Source organism: Mus pahari, chromosome 8 (assembly GCF_900095145.1).
Source record: "Mus pahari chromosome 8, PAHARI_EIJ_v1.1, whole genome shotgun sequence".
Lineage (NCBI taxonomy): Eukaryota > Metazoa > Chordata > Mammalia > Rodentia > Muridae > Mus > Mus pahari.
This window is the reverse complement of record NC_034597.1, coordinates 69,402,128-69,420,888: the sequence shown is the minus strand read 5'-3', so window position 1 is coordinate 69,420,888 and position 18,761 is coordinate 69,402,128. Positions and strand designations below refer to the sequence as shown.

Genomic DNA, 18,761 nt, shown 5'->3' with positions numbered 1-18,761 from the left:
GTTACTTGTAACAATTTCACATTCTTTTCTTTTTCTCATTTCTGCTATGTGGATACAATGTGAAATTTGAACAGAGTGCTTAGAAATATTATTGTTTCTTTCAATCAGGGTTTTGTTTTTATACCACAGATAGGAGTACTTTCCTTCTAGCTATATAACTTCATTTTCTACCCCTTTGATATACGATGATTCAGTGGTCTGAAAGGAAAAACATCAGTTAACTGATTGTAGAATGAAATAAAAAGTATAGTTTTGATATATAAATGTTTAAATAGAACTATTTTATTAAGAAAGAAAAAACTTGCCTAGATATCTTTATACTATTTATCTTACTTAGAGGCATAAATTATGATACTTATTCCTTAAAAAAGTTAAAAAGACAAGTGCTAACATAATTTGTAAATGTCATTATCTGCATGCAGGTTAGAAAATAAGAATTACAAAAAATAAGCAAGCTTTTATGATAAAAGAAATATACAAGTGGGAGAAATAGAAAACAGCTTCAGAAATACTTAGTAGAACCAAGTCTTACAGAAATTAATCTTATAATAATAAAGCTTTCTAAGTTCAAACTTATTTCTGTGTCTTCCGAAACAGTCCATAGTTACTGGTAAGGTTTGAAGGCAAAATCTCTGCCACAGTCCACTCTCCAAAGAAATAAGGAAAGCAAAGGAGAAGCCTTGGAATATGCAGCAAGGAAGAAAGAGGAAGACAGGATGTATAGGATGCTTACCTCCTGTGAGCTACAGAAAGGACTTAACTAGACACCAAAGCGATAACCAATAGGTCTGTTGGTTTTTATTCAATAAAATGCTTTTCTAGCCTCAAGCACAGTCATACACATGTGTGCACATAGCACGCATATATTTAAACCCATAGCAGTAACTCCTCTAATTTTGACCATTGGAAGGAATTTTAAGTCTTATATCGCTGTAATTAAAAATATTTCAGCACTTCATACCTTACCTGAACTCAATTTAGGAAATAATGACTACAATTACACATCAGTGTCATTTGGATCAGAATTGACAACTATGATGTGATTAGCTCAAGATCACAAAGCAATGGTCTCACCTGAACATTGTCGTAGAAAAGGACATCAGGCACTTTCATCTTCTCATGGGCATTGTGCACTGGCACACTGACGGTGCCAATCTTCAGAGACCCGGCGACTACTTCACCTGAACATTTTGTACAGGACAGAGCATTAGTCTCAGCAACATCTTGCTAATATCCAGAGAAGCCTAGTCTAGCCAATACACAACACAAGGTGGCCTCTGTAACCTCCAGGTCTTCAGGATTTAAAGTAAGCAAAGAAAAAATAAACCAAAAACACTGTTGCTCTCCAGTTTATATTGTAGACCCAATATAGGTCCACAAAGAAAAAGAGCAAGAATGTGGCCACGAACCGACGTATACACCTATCTGCTGAGGTAACGCACGCAATGTAAGGTCCAACAACACCCACTAGAGTTCAGCTTACAGAACAAGGCTATTCAGTAGATAGAGGCTTTCAGGGTCATTTTGTTCATACAACCAGTGCTTGCTGATAACGTTTCAACTACAAAGAGGACACACTGGGAGGAAGCAGCCTAGCTGTTTTTCAAGAAGTCTCACACTGTCTGCGTAATTCTGCCAAGGATATTGGCTTTGTAGGCTCAAGGACTGGTTTTGCCATCACAAATGAGGGCAAGTATAATTTCAGGAGAACATTAACCATATATTCTGATAAGAATTGGAGACTATGGCATTGAATATAAAGACTCATCCTTTTTATGACGGTGCTACATAGATTGCCATCACCATATTACTTGGAGAGAGACCTATGTGGAGTGCAAGCCGTCGTGAGAAGGTTGTTCAGCGGGCCTGAGCTCTCAACAGGAGAGGGAATTAAATACATTCTCCATAAGATGGTAGCTTTTAAGATGAATGAAGCCAGTCAAGTGAACAATCTCCTCATTTAGGTCCCTCATCCCCTGCAGGAAGCTTAGATGGATGCTGCCAGGCCTGACCTTTCCTGGACTGAGCCATCTACCACCCTGACAACACAATCTCCCTCAGATGTTACCAGCTCTAATCAAATAACGTTAAGGTTCCATATGTCCAGGGTTATTATGTCTCTGTGAGTGGCCCGTGCACATCTGCTCAGACCCATCAATATCAAATTTATAGATTAATCTTTAAAATTCATTCAATTTCCTTAATACTAAATTCTTGGTTCAATACAGCCACAGTTACTAAAACACTAATCACAAAAGCAGCCATTACAGTCCCGTTGGAGAAGAGTCACACACTCATGCTTTGAAGGACAAGGACTTCTACTAAGAATAGAAATTTTCCCTGTGTTCTAACTGAAGGACAGGAAACGTTTAGAGTGTTCAGTCTTCCCCGGTTCAAGCTTCTCTTTTTGGGTACGCAGCAGAGAGGTGGCTCTGTGGGTGAATGAGGGACCAGAGGGGACTCTCATTACATTAGTCTATGTCACCCTAGAAAGTGCTCCCTGACATGCTCCATAAGGAAACTTGGCAGCCCTCAAAATGCGAATGTATGACGAAAACAGAATTCTCGTCTGTATGGTGAAACACATATGCAAAGACATTTATTTGTCAAAATTAGACAAGTTAATTTACAACAAAAACTTCTAAAACCTTTAGTATGTTAGTATAAAACTGACTCTTGGCACACATGCAAAGTGGGGGCAGGGGTTTGTCTGCTATCCACTGAAAGAAGTGATATTAAAAAATGGCTTCAGACTGATTTTTATTTGTTTGGCTTTGGCTTTGGCTTTTGTTTTTGGAGACGGGGTTTCTCTTGTATAACAACCCTGGCTGTCAAATGGATGTAACTGGAGGATATCATCCTGAGTGAGGTAACCCAATCACAAAAGAAGTCACTAGATATGCACTCACTGATAAGTGGATATTAGACCAGAGACTTAGAATACCCAAGATACAATTTGCAAACACAAGAAAACCAAAAAGAAGGAAGACCAATATGTGGATACTTTATTCCTCCTTAGAATAGGGAACAAAATACCCATAAAAGGAGTTAGAGACAAAGTTTGGAGCTAAGACGAAAGGATGGACTATCCAGAGACTACTCCACCTGGGGATCCATCCCATCATCAGCCACCAAACCCAGACACTATTGCACATGCCAGAAAGATTCTGCTGAAGGGACCCTGATATAGTGGCCTCTTGTGAGGCTATGCTGGTACCTGACAAACACAGAAGTAGATGCTCACAGTCAGCTATTGGATCGAACACAGGGCCCCCAATGGAGGAGCNCTTGGTCTTGCAAACTTTATATGCCCCATAGAGGGGAACACCAGGGCCAAGAAGTGGGAGTGGGTGGGTAGGGAAGCAGGGCGGGGGGGAGGGTATAGGGGACATTCAGGATAGCATTTGAAATGTAAATAAAGAAAACATCTAATAAAATAATTAAAAAACAAAAAAACCAAAACCAAACCAAACCAAACCAAAAACCCTGGCTGAACTCACTTTGTATACCAGGCTGGCCTTGAACTCACAGAATGCACCACTATGTCTGACCCCAGACTGTTTCTTAGAGAAAGGAATACAGATTCACTTGTTAAGTACAATACACAAAACAAAATGGATTTAACAAGAGCTTTATTGAAAGCTCTCATACCAAGTGTTTGATCACTGTTACATAACCAACTAGCCAAGTCAAGTACTTACACTTGTAATTCTCCAGCTCTGGTTCCAGGCTGTCGTCAGCTTTTGTTTCTATTGCAGCATCTGTCAGATTCTTCTCCAGTGCTGAGCGAGCAAGGCTTGGTAAGAACCTAGTAATAGGGATGCAGGGCTGTGATGAACGCAATGCTTTCTTCAGTTCTAAGTATCTTTTAACACACAGTCCTTCACTAATTACCAATTAAGGAGAAACTGTGTGTCAAGCACATGTTACTGTAATCTTTAATAACTAAGCTTATATATAATGCCAATATTCACTTATATACATTCTGCAGATTATGATGAAAACTTGGGCTTTCATAAGTGGATTTTGTGTACTTCCTATTTGTTTATTGTGTAACTGTATATTGTGGCATATCAAATTTTTCCTAAGTAAATAAAACAGCAATATTCTAGCCTGCTCTAAGGTGGCAATCACAAATTTAAATCAGCAGAAGTAGATTAATGTGGCTTTCCTTACTTTTTAAACATAAATTACAGAAAGATAATTCATTTTTGTATTTCCTTCCATTAAGAAATTGCTTTCTACCTATTTTATTGTCAAAGTAACAATCTGTGCGTGACAAGACACTCTTCAACCATAAAGACACTGTAAGCACTGTGGCTTGGAACAGTTTTTCTTCTACACCAAGTTATGTTTAGAATTTATGATCCCGGTTAACTCACAGGTAGGATCTTAGTCAGTGATTGCCTATTTTGTGCTAGTATAAAGCAACTATCATGGAATGCAGTGTCCCAAAAATACAAGTGCAGAAAACACCATCCACATTTAGGTTTACATAGTACTAAACCTTGCACATGCTCCCTCAGACTTGAGAACACACCCCTAATAGTACAAAGGTTGACATAAGCCAGAAGGCATGTGAACAAGAGTGTAAAACACTGGGGGGGGGTGTAGGAGGGTTATGAGTTCCTGTCCCCATAAGACTCTGAGCCACAGACCTAACACTGTGTCTTACCTACTGACTCACTTGGGTCCTATAAGATCATGGGGAAGTTTACATACCTCTAGGTTTCTGTCTTACCAGTTCACAAGTCATCACAGGTCTTAGATCATGGCTTCGCTGTTCAAAACCAAGCCCCCACCTTATCTACCAAACCCATTATGGGGGGGTTTCTGTCCTGTTTCTTGAGCTTTTGACCTGGCATCATGCCCAACATTCTTCTCATAGTTGCCCCAGAGTCTGGGAATACTGGGCCCTTCCTGGGCCTTTCTACTCCCCCTGTCAGATCGCCTGGACTGATACTTAGCACTCATAAGCTTTGACTTGTCTGCCATTCTCAGCAGCCCTGGTCTCTGCAGTGTCTACTAACACATCTCAGGCTGGCCCTACAGGGGAACACTCCTGGTCTTGTCCAAAGACGAGAAGATAGGAGACTTGGGAAGAGAGATGTTAATACTAGGCCTAAAGGACCAGATGAGGACCTATACTGCAGTAGTGCTGGCAGTGGGTCGGCTGAGGCACAAAGATAGCCAGGGCTAACCAGCTCCACAGGGACGCCTTGTTGAAAGAGTAAGATAACACGCTTTAGCAGCACAATGGAGATCAAAGAGTCATATTTAGAATGTATAAGAAATTAATTTATACTGGTGATTGGAACTGAAAATTTTCAAATGGTATTAAAAGACTTAACATAGTATAGTCTAGTTTGTAATCTGTGGTTATTTGTTATATGTGCAATTTATTAATATGGTTTCAAAGCTTCAAGGTATTTAGGCAGTTCTACAAATGGAATTCAGTATTTTTCCAACGGCCTTTAAATACAATTATTTAGATCTAGTAGACTTACAGTTAATGAACCTAACTAAGAGAAAAGTCCAAAGAAGTTTTTAATCACAGCCTTAAAAAACAGAATCAGATTTTAAGACAAAGCTGTCTCTAGACGGTCAGTCTCTATTCCTGGAGACAGTAAAAATTTCATGATGATAACTGTTAAACACTGGATATGATTAGTATCAGACTTATTTTAAAATTAATTATATAACCATTTACAAAGTAGAAATATTATACACATACTATTAATTTTATATAATTTGGAATTTTTTTTTTACAATGTATGTAACTTAGTTTTTGGTGCCTAGAATAATTTTTTTCATTACTTCACTTTCCAAGACAGTTAATCTTTATTTCTGATTGGATTATTAGAACTCTATCCAATATTTTACTACTAAAAGATCATTTCCTCCAAATTTATGTAGAAGTACATAAGTCAATGTAATGGAAAATAACAGAGTGGACTAGAAATCTATATATGGTAGCCTTTCATCCTTCTATAAAAGAGGCAGATTTAGAACTCAAACTGAGTATGTCCCGAGCCTCTAAATGTTTGCTCTAGCCCTGGGTTTTGAGTATCTAGACACCAAATAATGTAGTTGTATGCTACAACTCTGGAGTCATATGCAGAGCAAAGAGGGAAGGACTACACAGTAACTCAGATGAGGAGCGTAAACGAAACAGAGCCCAGAGTGAGGCTGGCTTCTCCTGATTTTTATCTGCTTAATAAGTACTTCATGGGTATTTTATGAAACTTTTCATTTTTGTCTTTAAAGTCTCAATGAAATTTAGTTCCTTTCATTGCTTTAATATGAAAAGAGGTTATTAAGAAAGGAAAACCCACTTCATGCACCATTAATGTTTTGTTTTGTTTTTTTGAGACAGGGTTTCTCTGTGTAGCCCTGGCTGTCCTGGAACTCACTCTGTTGACCAGGCTGGCCTCGAACTCAGAAATCTGCCTGCCTCTGCCTCCCAAGTGCTGGGACTAAAGGTGTGTGCCACTACTGTCCTGCATGCACCAATAATCTTTGGTTCCTTCCTGCCTCTGTGCTCCTCTGAGGCAGGCAGGACAATACCCCACTGTAGGTTTGCTAACAGCAACAGATGATGAGTGGACAAGACAGGTGATGGACCCATTTCCAAAGGGTTCCAGGGTGCTAAGAAAACCGACTTTTACTGTGGTCCTCTGAGAACACTGGAAATACTAGTTATCATGCGCAATTATCTATTTAAGAGATTAAAAAGTAAACATTTAAAAACTCTAAAATCTGTTAACGTTCCAGAAAACTTCAGAGACTATTACCAAAAGCTTAAGAGTAGAATGGTACCTGGGACTGTTTGCATGCTCGCTGGTCTGATCAGTAATCAGGTCAGCATCCGGCTAAGTGTTAACTGTGGACTGGAACCACTCATTCTCCACGTATAGGCCTAGCCAATCCTTTGCCTATGCAGGCCCAGTTCTTTTCCTTTCTAATTAGTCGTTTTCTGGGTGCTAGCCCACCCTTGACCATCAGCTTTGTCAAGCATGCTCCTAGGCTTTAGTTTCCACTGTAGCTTACACTCCTTTGGGTACATAACCAGATTTTCCTCTTTTATAAGACAATGTGTTTGTCTTAACCCTTTGTTGGCATGTCTATCCATTTCTACATTAATAATGATGTGTTCACACACACTAAGCTTCACAGATCTGTAGCTTCTATAGTTTCAGTTTCTTTGCCGTAACATGGTGATGAAGAATGCAGCTATACAACAGACACTATCTGATCACACAAACTCAGATTTTCCTTGGCTATTTTTGGAGCTTTCTATTCCCATGCCAACCTGAGACTCACTTGTCAAATTCACTATTAACTGTGGGATTCTGACTATGCACATGCAGACTGCTGGGAGGGCACTTTTATAACAATGAATCTCTTCTATGCAGCCATAAGGAGAGCTTTCCTCTGTCAACCATCAATAGATTGATTCTTTCCTCCACAGAAGGATAGCATGTCATTTATTTGACTGACTCTTGTCAGCAAGAGTACAAGAATGCCATCGGTCTGTGAACATAGGAACTTCATTAGACTCTATTTGTTCTAGTAATTTATATGACTGTCTCTTGAATACTTTTACTATGACCGATCATGTAATCCTGGGCAGACACAGTGGATAAAAGTGAAGATACTCTAATCATTTTCTCCTAATGCTGAAGGAAATATGCCAAGTATTTTACCATGAGAAATGTTTGCTGTGAATTTCAATTCAGCAGTCTTTATCAAGTTGAAGAACTTTTGCCTTTATCCATGATGTACTAAGAATATTCCAGGGTTAAGAGGAGTTTGGCTATAGTTGGGAAATTGCATTGTTTTTTTCTCCCATTTTTTATTGGATATTTTCTTTACTTATATTTCAAATGTTATCCCCTTTCCTGACCCCCTCCCCAGAAACATCCTATCCCATTCCCCCCTCTGCTTCTATGAGGGTGTTCCCCCACCTACCCACTCCTGCCTCCCGCCCTCCCATTCCCCTACACTGGGGCATCAAGCCCTCACAGGTCCAAGCACCTCTTCTCCTTTGATGCCTGACAAAGCCATCCTACAGATGAGTCTGGAGCCATGGGTCCCTCCATGTGTACTCTTTGATTCGTGGTTTAGTCCCTGGGAACTCTGGGGTTGGGGAAGGGTACGGTCTGGTTGCTTGATATTGTTCTTCCTATGGGGTTGCACACCCTTCTAACTCCTCCACTGGGGACCCCGTGCTCAGTTCAATGGTTGGCTGTGAGCATCCACCTCTGTATTTGTCAGGCTCTGGAGGAGCCTCTCAGGAGACAGCTATATCAGGCTCCTGTCAACAATCATTTCTTGACATCCACAACAGTGACTGTGTATGGGATGGATCCCCAGGTGGGGCAGTCTCTGGATGGCCTTTCCTTCAGTCTCTGCTCCACACTTTGTCTCCATAATTCCTCCCATGAGTATTTTGTTCCCTGTTCTAAGAATGACTGAAGTACCCACACTTTGGTCTTCCTTCTTCTTGAGCTTCATGTGGTCTGTGAATTGTATTTTGGGTATTCTGAGCTTTTGGGCTAATATCTACTTATCAGTGAGTGCATACCATGTATGTTCTTTTGTGAGTAGGTTACCTCACTCAGGATGATATNNTCNAGNTCCATCCATTTGCCTGCAAATTTCATGAAGTCATTGTTTTTAATAGCTGAGTAGTATTCCATTGTGTAAATGTACCACATTTTCTGTATCCATTCCTCTGTTGAGGACATCTGGGTTCTTTCCAGCTTCTGGCTATTCTAAATATGGCAGCTATGAACACAGTGGAGCATGCGTCCTTATTACATGTTGGAGCATCTTCTGGGTATATCCCCAGGAGTGGAATAGCTGGGTCCTCAGATAGTACTATGTCAAATTTTCTCAGGAACTGCTAGACTGATTTCCAGAGTGGTTGTACCAGCTTGCAATCCCACCAGCAGTGAAGAAGTGTTCCTCTTTCTCCACATCCTTGCCAGCATCTGCTGTTACCTGGTATTTTGATCTTAGTCATTCTGACTGGTGTGAGGTGGAATCTCAGGGTCATTTTGATTTGCATTTCCCTGATGACTAAGGATGTTGAACATTTCTTTAGGTGCTTCTCCACCATTCGAGTTTCCTCGGTTGAGAAGTCTCTGTTTAGCTCTGTTCCCCATTTTTAATAGGGTTATTTGGCTCTCTGGAGTCTAACTTCTGGAATTCTTTATATATATATTGGATATTAGCCCTCTATTGGATGTAGGCTTGGTAAAGATCTTTTTCCAATCTGTTGGTTGTTTTGCAGAAGCTTGGGGAACTGGGTTTTTATCAAATCTCTTTTTCTCACTTATACCACAGAAACTTAGGAACAGATATCTAATGCTTCTGGAATCGACTGTGGCTGTTCTCAGGTTCTATGTATAACCCTTGCTTCTTGCAGACTTCCTCTTGAAACGTTTAGGACTGTCCTTATTGCTGAGTTACACCATGGGAATTTGCTTAATTTGCTCCATTTGGGAACTGACACATTTCAACCTATAAACTCACATCTTACTGATCTAGAACACACTTTGTTAAAATCTGCTGGAATAATTCCTGTTTCTTATTCTATTCAAAGACTGAATAGGGGTTTAGATTAGTATGCACAGGGCTTTGGGTTTAATCCCTCCAAACCACACAAAAGGTCCATTAGGTGGATCTCAGTCTTTCTCCTGTTATCTTTTGCTTACTAACAACCATTCATTTTCCATCTCTTCAACTTGCTGTGCTAGCTCCCACCCTCTTCAATGCTTCTACAGCTCTGTCTCTACTATTCATTAGCCCAATAGCAATCTTATTTCAAAATTCTTGTTACACATTTCTGTTTACTTTTTCTCTCAAATGCACAACTCCAGGTCTCCTTTGCTGGCTTTTCTAACATTTACACCATCTGAAGTATATTCACTGGGAAATCAAATATTTTACATTGGGTTCCTGGAGTTCTATTTATCAATGTTTGATCTGATAAATCTCCTTCACAATTTGTTTCTCAAGTATAGTTTAACTTAAAAATATTATTTTTTAAGTGTTTTGCCCACTTATACGTCTGTTTACCAGTTATGTCACTAACGCCCACAGGGGCCAGCTGCTGCTGGATCCCTTGGCACTGAATTTACAGATGGTTAGGAGCCACCTCAATGTGGGTCCTGGGAATTGAACCCAGGTCCTCTGTAAGAGCAGCCAGTGCTGTTAATTGCTAAGCCATCTCTCCAGTCCCAAGTTTCTAATTTTTGATTGTGACCCTATATTCAGATGGACTGCTTAATACCAGTATTGATGTATACTGGGTTTTAGGGTTGCTAGTCTATGAAGCTGACAGTTGTTCAAAACTATGAATGAGTTAACTTAAAATAGCACTCTATAGTTTTCACCCTAATAAGACAGTGTCAACACAGACCTCATACTTGCACCAGGTCACACAGGCACTGGATTTTATATACCAAGCTTTCTTTCCCACACAAAGTTCCAGCATTTTCTGGTTATAAGAGCAAAACCACTTCAGTCAAAACTGGCAACAAACATGTCTATTTACAGCAAGGAGCTCTGGTGAAGATACTCTCTCACACATCCAGACCCTCAGATTCTGCTCATTAAAATCTAGCACTAACTTCTTGGCAGCTATAATATCAGTCTTTTCTTATTCTGGTTTAATTTTAATTTTATTTTAATAGTAGATCTACTGATGCAAAATTTCCGCCTACACAATTTGCCTAAAGTGTATGATTCAGTTGTTTTAATTGTGTTCACAGTAGTGCAACCATCATCTCAAATGATTTGAGAACATTTTGCTTACTCAATGATAAACCCACAATGCTCTGCTTCCCTGTGCCCAGGCTGGAGAACACCAGCAGTGTGTGCTGCCCTACTCTCCACAGCCCATGCTTTCAGTGCATTTTACTTCTTCTGTGTTACTGCCAAGTCCTGTCCCAAATGCCTCCCATCTAAATCATCTACTCCGTCTACTCCTCTTGGGTGAATTTGCTTCCTTTTGTTCTAGAGCGTCTAGGTGTGCTGTCAGACTGCTAGTGTATGCTCTCTCTAGTTTCTTTTTGGCAGCACTCAGAGCTATGAGTTTTCCTCTTAGGACTGTTTTCATTGTGTCCCATAAGTTTGGGTATGTTGTGGCTTCATTTTCATTAAACTCTAAAAAGTCTTTAATTTCTTTCTTTATTTCTTCCTTGACCAAGGTATCNTTGAGTAGAGTGTTGTTCNGTTTCCANGTGAATGTTGGCTTTCTATTATTTATGCTGTTATTGAAGATCAGCCTNAGTCCGTGGTGATCTGATAGGATGTATGGGATAATTTCAATATTTTTGTATCTGTCAAGGCCTGTTTTGTGACCAATTATATAGTCAATTTTGGAGGAGGTACCATGAGGTGCTGAGAAGAAGGCATATCCTTTTGTTTTAGGATGAAATGTTCTGTATATATCTGTTAAATACATTTGTTTCATAACTTCTGTTAGTGTCCATGTGTCTCTGTTTAGTTTCTGTTTCCAGGATCTGTCCACTGGTAAGAGTGGGGTGTTGAAGTCTCCCACTATTATTGTGTGAGGTGCAATGTGTGCTTCGAGTTTTACTAAAGTTTCTTTAATAAATGTGGCTGCCCTTGCATTTGGAGCATAGATATTTAGAATTGAGAGTTCATCTTGGTAGATTTTACTCTTGATGAGTATGAAGTGCCCCTCCTTGTCTTTTTTTGATAAACTTGGGTTGGAAGTCAATTTTATTTGATATTAGAATGGCTACTCCAGCTTGTTTCTTCAGACCATTTGCTTGAAAAAATGTTCAACATCCTTAATCATCAGGGAAATGCAAATCAAAACAACCCTGAGATTTCACCTCACACCAGTCAGAATGGTGAAGATCAAAAATTCAGGGGACAGCAGATACTAGCAAGGTTATGGAGAAAGAGGAATACTCCTCCATTGCTGGTGGGATTGCAAGCTTGTACAACCGCTCTGGAAATCAGTTTGGTGGTTCCTTAGAAAACTGGACATAGTACTACCGGCAGATCCAGCAATACCTCTTCTAGGTATATACCCAGAAGCTGTTCCAACTGGTAATAAGGACACATGCTTCACTATGTGAAGTATTACAAATAGCTGCCCTATTTATAATAGTCAGAAGCTGGAAAGAACCCAGATGTCCCTCAACAGAGGAATGGATACAGAAAATGTGGTACATTTATACAATGGAGTACTACTCAGCTATAAAAAAAACAATGAATTTATGAAATTCTTAGGCAAATGGATGGATCTGGAAGATATCATCCTGAATGAGGTAACCCAATCACAAAAGAACTCACTTGATATGCACTCACTGATAAGTGGATATTAGCCCAGAAACCTAGAATACCCAAGATACAATCTCCAAAACACAAGAAAATCAAGAAGAAGACCAACACGTGGATACTTCATTCTTCCCCCAAATAGGGAATAAAATACCCACGAAACTTCTTTCATTGCAGAGACAAAGTTTGGAGCTAAGACGCAAGGATGGACAACCCAGAGACTGCCCCAGCCGGTGGTCCATCCCATAATCAGCCACCAAATGCAGACACTATTGCATATGCCAGCAAGAACTTGCTGAAAGGACACTGATATAGCTATCTCTTGTGAGGTTATGCCAGTGCCTGGCAAATATAGAAGTGGATGCCCACAGTCATCTTTAGGATAGAACACAAGAGACCCCAATGGAGGAGCTAGAGAAATTACCCAAGGAACTNAAGGGGTCTGCAACCCTATAGGTGAAACAACAATATGAACTAATCAGTACCCCCAGAGCTCNTGTCTCTAGCTGCATATATAGCAGAAGATGACCTTCTCAGCCTTCGTTGGGAAGAGATGGCTCTTGGTCTTGCAAACTTTATATGCCCCATAGAGGGGAACACCAGGACCAAGAAGTGGGAGTAAGTGGGCAGGTGAGCAGAGTGGGGGGAGGGTATAGGGGACATTTGGAATAGCATTTGAAATGTAAATGAAGTAAATATCTAATAAAATAATTTTTAAAAATCATCTACTCAATAGTCGAACATCTGCGTTATTCTCGCCTTGTCTTTCCACATTCTCACTACTTGCAGAGGCTTTGTATTTACTCTCCTGGCTGATCCTTCTTCATTTCTTTGATTAGTTCTTATTTCTTGATACACTGTTACTTTCTTAAACAAAGAATCGTACAGGTTGCAGTGATTATTTTCCCTAGTCTTCTAAATTGCCTACTTTGCTTAGCCCTGAGGATCTGCATCTCTGCTCTTAGGTCCTGCCCCAAACAGACTATGCTGTCTCTGCAGCTTATGACTTAAAAATATGCAGCTGAGACTTCTTTGCTTTGAAATTTGTTTAGAAGTCTTATATTATTCTGTTTAAAACACAAGCATAATATCTCTTACAACTATGGGCTATTTAAGAAATTCCGCTGCAGGCAGTCTGAGCTCAGTTGGATGCACCACAGGGAGAGAGAATTGAAGCCATAGCACAAGGCATTTACAAGAAAAGTTCCACAAAGGACAACTGCAAAGTTCCCTAAGCCAAACACTTCTCCTTTAATTCCTCTTGTCAAGGAGTAGACAACAAGTATAACTAATATCATTAAAAATAATAGTCTAAAATATTAAAATATATAAAATAATCTAAGAAAAACTTTGCCTACTGGGAACTGTTATTAATCTTTTCTTGTTGATCTTTGAATTTATTTTTAGAGAACATATTCTCTTTAAAATTATTTATTTACTGTGTATGGAGTTCTTGTCTGTGTGCCACATGTGTATCTGGTGCCCATGGAACCCAGAAGAGAACACTAGACCCCTTGGGACTGGAGTTACAGACAGCTGGGAGCTGTCATTTGGATGCTGGAAACTGAATGCAGGTCTTCTGTAAGGACATTGAGTGTTCCTAACCACTGAGCTATCTCTCCATCCCTTATTAATCTTTTAAAATAATTTCATACAAACATGATTTTGTAAGAAAATTCTGCAAGTGATGTAGATTATAATCACTTCCAAACTGATATATGAACTTTTAGTATACACGAAAAGATGTTAGTTTTATAAAATGTAGCTACAGGATCAGTACTATTAAGACAAGTTGCAGACCCAATTTGAGAAGTGGCAATCCTAATGCTTAGGAAACTTTGCTCAGAAGACCCGTGGACAACCACACAGATCACAAGCACACTGTTTACTCCCATGCGACCCAACTAAGTGACTAGAACAGTTTTCTCATCCATGAAACACTTGGGAAATGTATTTACTCTGTTCTTATTTTATGTTCTGGCACTACTGATTGAACTCAGGGCATTCTCTACCACTAAACCAACCTTAAAATTGCTTTTATTCCTGAATAACTACAAAGTATGTTCTAACAACTGAGAGCAAGGCTGAGCCAGCTATGTGGTTAATGTAATACTTCTTACAGACTGTGAACAGGGACAGTCAATCTAGCTTATGGTACCACTCTAGCCAAGGGTCAGGGATTTGAACTCTGGCAACAGGGGAACAGAATTACCTGGAAAGACAGGCTTTGGTAATGGCATCATGAAGGTTTTCGCTGGGATACTTCGAGAGCCGGCGAGAAATCCGTAAGAGCTGACGGGTGGAAAGTGAGGCTGCCAAGGACTGTGCCTATGAGAAGGCAAAGACAGCCTGCTAAGAGTTCCACTTCAACTTGTTAATGCCCCTGCAGATAGATGTCACCATATAATTCACTATTCCTGAGGGACAAGGACAAATTTAAATATGTGCGAGGAATGAGTTATGAATAAAAATGAACAGAATCCATTTTATACTTAAAATAGTCTCCAGGATAGTTTTACTAATCTATAGAAAGCATTTATCAATTAAATTTAACTGAGGTCTCTTGGTGGGGGAGGGAGTAGAGGAGAGAAGGCTGTTCTAAATGCAGGTCACACCTGCCTCACAAAACCCTTACGTACAATTGACTATTCTCGCTTTTCTTCTTCACACAGCTGACTTGTTAAGATACTCTGAACTCAGACCTCTAAGGAAATCTGTGGTCTCTGAAATACAAAAAAGGAATTGTGGGCAGTTTAGGTCGCTGACCACAAGGATGTCAACCAGTTTACCACCTCAGTGGCAGATTGCTACTGGAACCCTTTCCTTAATACTGTTGGAATAAGTTCCTTTATTGTTTCCTACACTTGCCCCAAATTTCAGTAATGCACTAATGCAGTTGCTAATTTCAGTAATACAGTAATACAGTTGCTAACACAGAGCCAAGGCTCCAGGAAAGTCAGAATATCTGCTGACCAGTGCTTTAGATTCTCTTGGCAGGCAGCACAGTAAAGCTTTAATGCTCGTTGACTTTAAAGTTAGACAAGTTGGGTTCTTACTAGCCATGCGATGTTGGACACATCACTAAGGACACAATTCTCCAGTCTGTTCCTGCATCTTCAAGATGACACTAACAGTACCTTCCTCTATGAAACTGCTCTGAGGATTAAATTCTAAAATGATTCTATAGCACTTAGCACAGGCCAGAAAAGTAGGGCTATTTCCAAAATAATAGACATGACATACAGGTTCTCAACAAGTGATAGAGAGGATGGGGGGTGCCCCACAAATGACAGAGACAATGGGGTACTCGACACCTGACAGAGATTACCACACAAAAAACAATGACAGAGATGATAGGAATGCTTAAAAAGTGACAGATGAGCCAGATGGCCTCCTTACAATGAAAGTAGCCATACACACTCACAAAGATCCACACAATTGCAATGAATCAAATTATTACTGACCTAGTTAACAACTCAGATCAACAGCATGGTTTAGGTTAAGGCAGTGTAATAAAGCTCTTCTGAAGCTATGTGACCTCTGAGAGGTCACTAAGGCTGAGTGAACTGTTACAAAGAGGGAAGAGGGCGGCAGAGTGACCCTGAGCATCTTAGCAGCAAGATGAAACAGAGGAAGTAACACGGGGTTCAGAGAGGACAAGGGAATATGCCTAAGATGAGTCTGGGTGAGGGGACCTCCGTGAAACCCGCACCAGGAGCATCAACATCCCCACCCTCAGCTCCAGGAGGTGTGGCTCTGCCGCCACCGGTGCTGTGCTTCGGCTATGATATGAGTCACACAGCCTTTCAGGACCCGATCAGGAATATGACCAACAGCTACAGCATCAACACTTTTCCCCTGTTAGACAAGTTTCAAAGAACTCATTTACACGGAAATGACTTGGTGAACCCTTGTTCTCAATCAATGTGCATTCTTGACATAGAGAATGTTTAAATATAAATAAATTTTAATTAAAAGTGACATGCAATTTAATGCTAAAATAAGCCAAAACAAAGCAAAACACTGACAAATGTGGCTTAAAGCAGCCACATGAGCAGGAGAAATGGACAAGGGCATGAAAGCAAAAGGAAGATACATGAGCTGCCAGCCATGCTTCTAGAAGGCCCGCTCTCCAACTGCTTGAAGCACCAATGACTACAGAAAAGGCTCTGGCCTCAAAGCTGTGGGATGGGTGCTCTTACAAGCAGGACTGAGGCCTAACTTGATTGGCAATAGTGTAGACAAAAGAGCAGAGACAATGAGACCAGAAGTAGATACTGCTTCATTGGTCTTTGCTCAAGAAGACAAAGTCTTATAGTAAGGTTATGACACCAAGATAGAAAAAAAGGTGGCAGCAAATGACCTGAATACCTGCTAAGTGGCCTACAAGGAAGAAGGCAGAGCTGTGAATAAGTGCTTACTCCAGTGCAGGAAAACAGAGAATTAAGGAATTCCCAGTCTTAATATCTTAGACTGTGAAAAGTTCCTATTTTAACCACACAAGGTCTGAGAAATGCACCCCAACATGACTCGTCCAACAGTTTAATAATTAACTAATATAACTTCCTAAGACCCAACATCCCAGTCTTGTACGCTAATATCACATGGGCTTTGTATCTCATCCCAGCAAACCCTGAAGGTTTCATACAGTTTGAAGAGCAGTTCCTTCACTGAACAGCACCAAATTCTTTACAATAGCATCTACTGTTTAAAACACCGGAGCTAAGTATAATGTAAGCCATTTTTGTGTTGAATAAAGGACTTAGTAACTCCTGCTTTCAGACAGTCAGTTAAAAATTCAGAATAGACTTTAATTTTAAAAGTCCTAGTGTATTTAGCATTGTAATATTAAATTTCTAACAGCAATTTTATCTTGCAGAAAGGAAGGTGAGGATGTGAAGTACATTCCTTGGTTACCATGGTTATGCAAGTTAAAGGCACACTCAACGGGTTTTTCATATTAGCGCAATTATGAGTACCTTCAACTGCTTAAAATACAAAAGATCTCATGAGACATGAACAAAAATAATGTTTCTTTTCTTCATCTTAAAGAATTATGTATATGTATATGTATATAAGCCCTGCCAGGAAAGAAGCCTAGAGATGATCTCTTAATAAACTGTTAATTAATTCTCCACTCATTGCTCAAGGATTTAAGTATCTATTATCTGTCAGGGTCCAGTTAGAAAGTCAGAGTGGAAGACGGAACAAGCCCAGACTTAGAGAGTTCAAGTACTAACTGGAGAGCTAAAAATAAACCCAAGCAACTGTGATGGGTCAGTACCGTGAGTATTTCTAGTGTCACGAAAGCAGACTGGGAGGTACGTGTAGCTTCTGCTTAGGGGACAGAGATAGCGACCTGGCAGAATGGGGTCCTGAGGAACAAGCCAACGGAGAGAACACACATTCTAGGCATTTCTAAAGAAGAGGCATTTTAATGTGTGCTAAGGCTAAAGACAGCGCCAAGCTAAGCGTGAGCTGAGCCCAGAGGCTTAAGCAGAGGCTGAGTAAGTGAGGCTGGCAAGGCAGCGGAGTCACAGAACCAGCAGCATGGTAAGCATGTTCTCCATCTACGGACAAAGGCAATGGATCCCTCAAACAGAGTATTCACTGTTTACAAGAAGTCTGGAAATTCACTGAGAAAGATCGCTCCATGGACAAGATAGAAGATTCATCTATTCATTGTTCTATCAGATACCTGCTAAATACCTACTGTTCTGCAAGCAAAGATCCTGATTCTACAGATACACAGAGAAGGAAACAAATGAAACCCAAGGGGCAAACAGATAACAGAATGCACCTAAAGCATGTCTATCACGCCTAAGATCATAAGCCCTACTGGAGTCTTGAGGCAAGAGGGGAAGACACAAATAAAATGACAAGGAAAATGCCTCTGACTCACATTGACTTGGAAAAGAATGACTGGGAACATGACATCTTAGCAAATCTAACGTCCTAAAGCCACCAAGGAGAGGAAAACACGGAGGTAGATGCTTCACGCCTGGCACTAGTTCGAATGCCCAAGAGCAGGGAAGACTGCCTGCTAGCTCCATTTCATATGCCAGAGGGTGCTCTGAACACTGAGTGGGAAGAAGAGCCATCAACAGTCCCTCCTGGCTGTGACCCCTGAAAGCTTTGGTGCACAGCCTGCAAGACACGCCCAGTGATGCAGCAGGGGCATGACTATTGTGGGATAGCCAGCTGTGTTGTAACTGGACTTAACACAGGGGAACTGTTCGACAGGGGAACTGAGACCTGGTATTGGATCGTAGGCCAGAACTCAGGCTGTGAAGTTCACAGTCCCTACTACTACTGTTTTGTTAGGAGGACATAGTGTCAACCTGGCTTCTAAATATTCTTATATCCATAGACTAGCGGAAACCTCATCCTAATTACAGAAATCAATCTCTCTCCCCTCCCCTCCCCTCCCCTCCCCT

General features: G+C 40.4%; 1 protein-coding gene across 2 annotated transcripts in view; it reads right to left on the bottom strand.

The window, feature by feature from the left end:
- Vwa8 (von Willebrand factor A domain containing 8) overlaps positions 1-18,761 on the bottom strand; it is a 322,019-nt gene that overhangs the window by 164,809 nt on the left and 138,449 nt on the right. For both annotated transcript variants that reach the window (XM_029541466.1, XM_021203139.2), the window contains exons 17-19: positions 14,537-14,652; positions 3,702-3,808; positions 1,075-1,181 (exon numbers count right to left, since the gene is read on the bottom strand). In XM_029541466.1, coding sequence (XP_029397326.1) covers positions 1,075-1,181; positions 3,702-3,808; positions 14,537-14,652 — 330 coding nt within the window. The remainder of the gene's footprint in view (positions 1-1,074; positions 1,182-3,701; positions 3,809-14,536; positions 14,653-18,761) is intronic.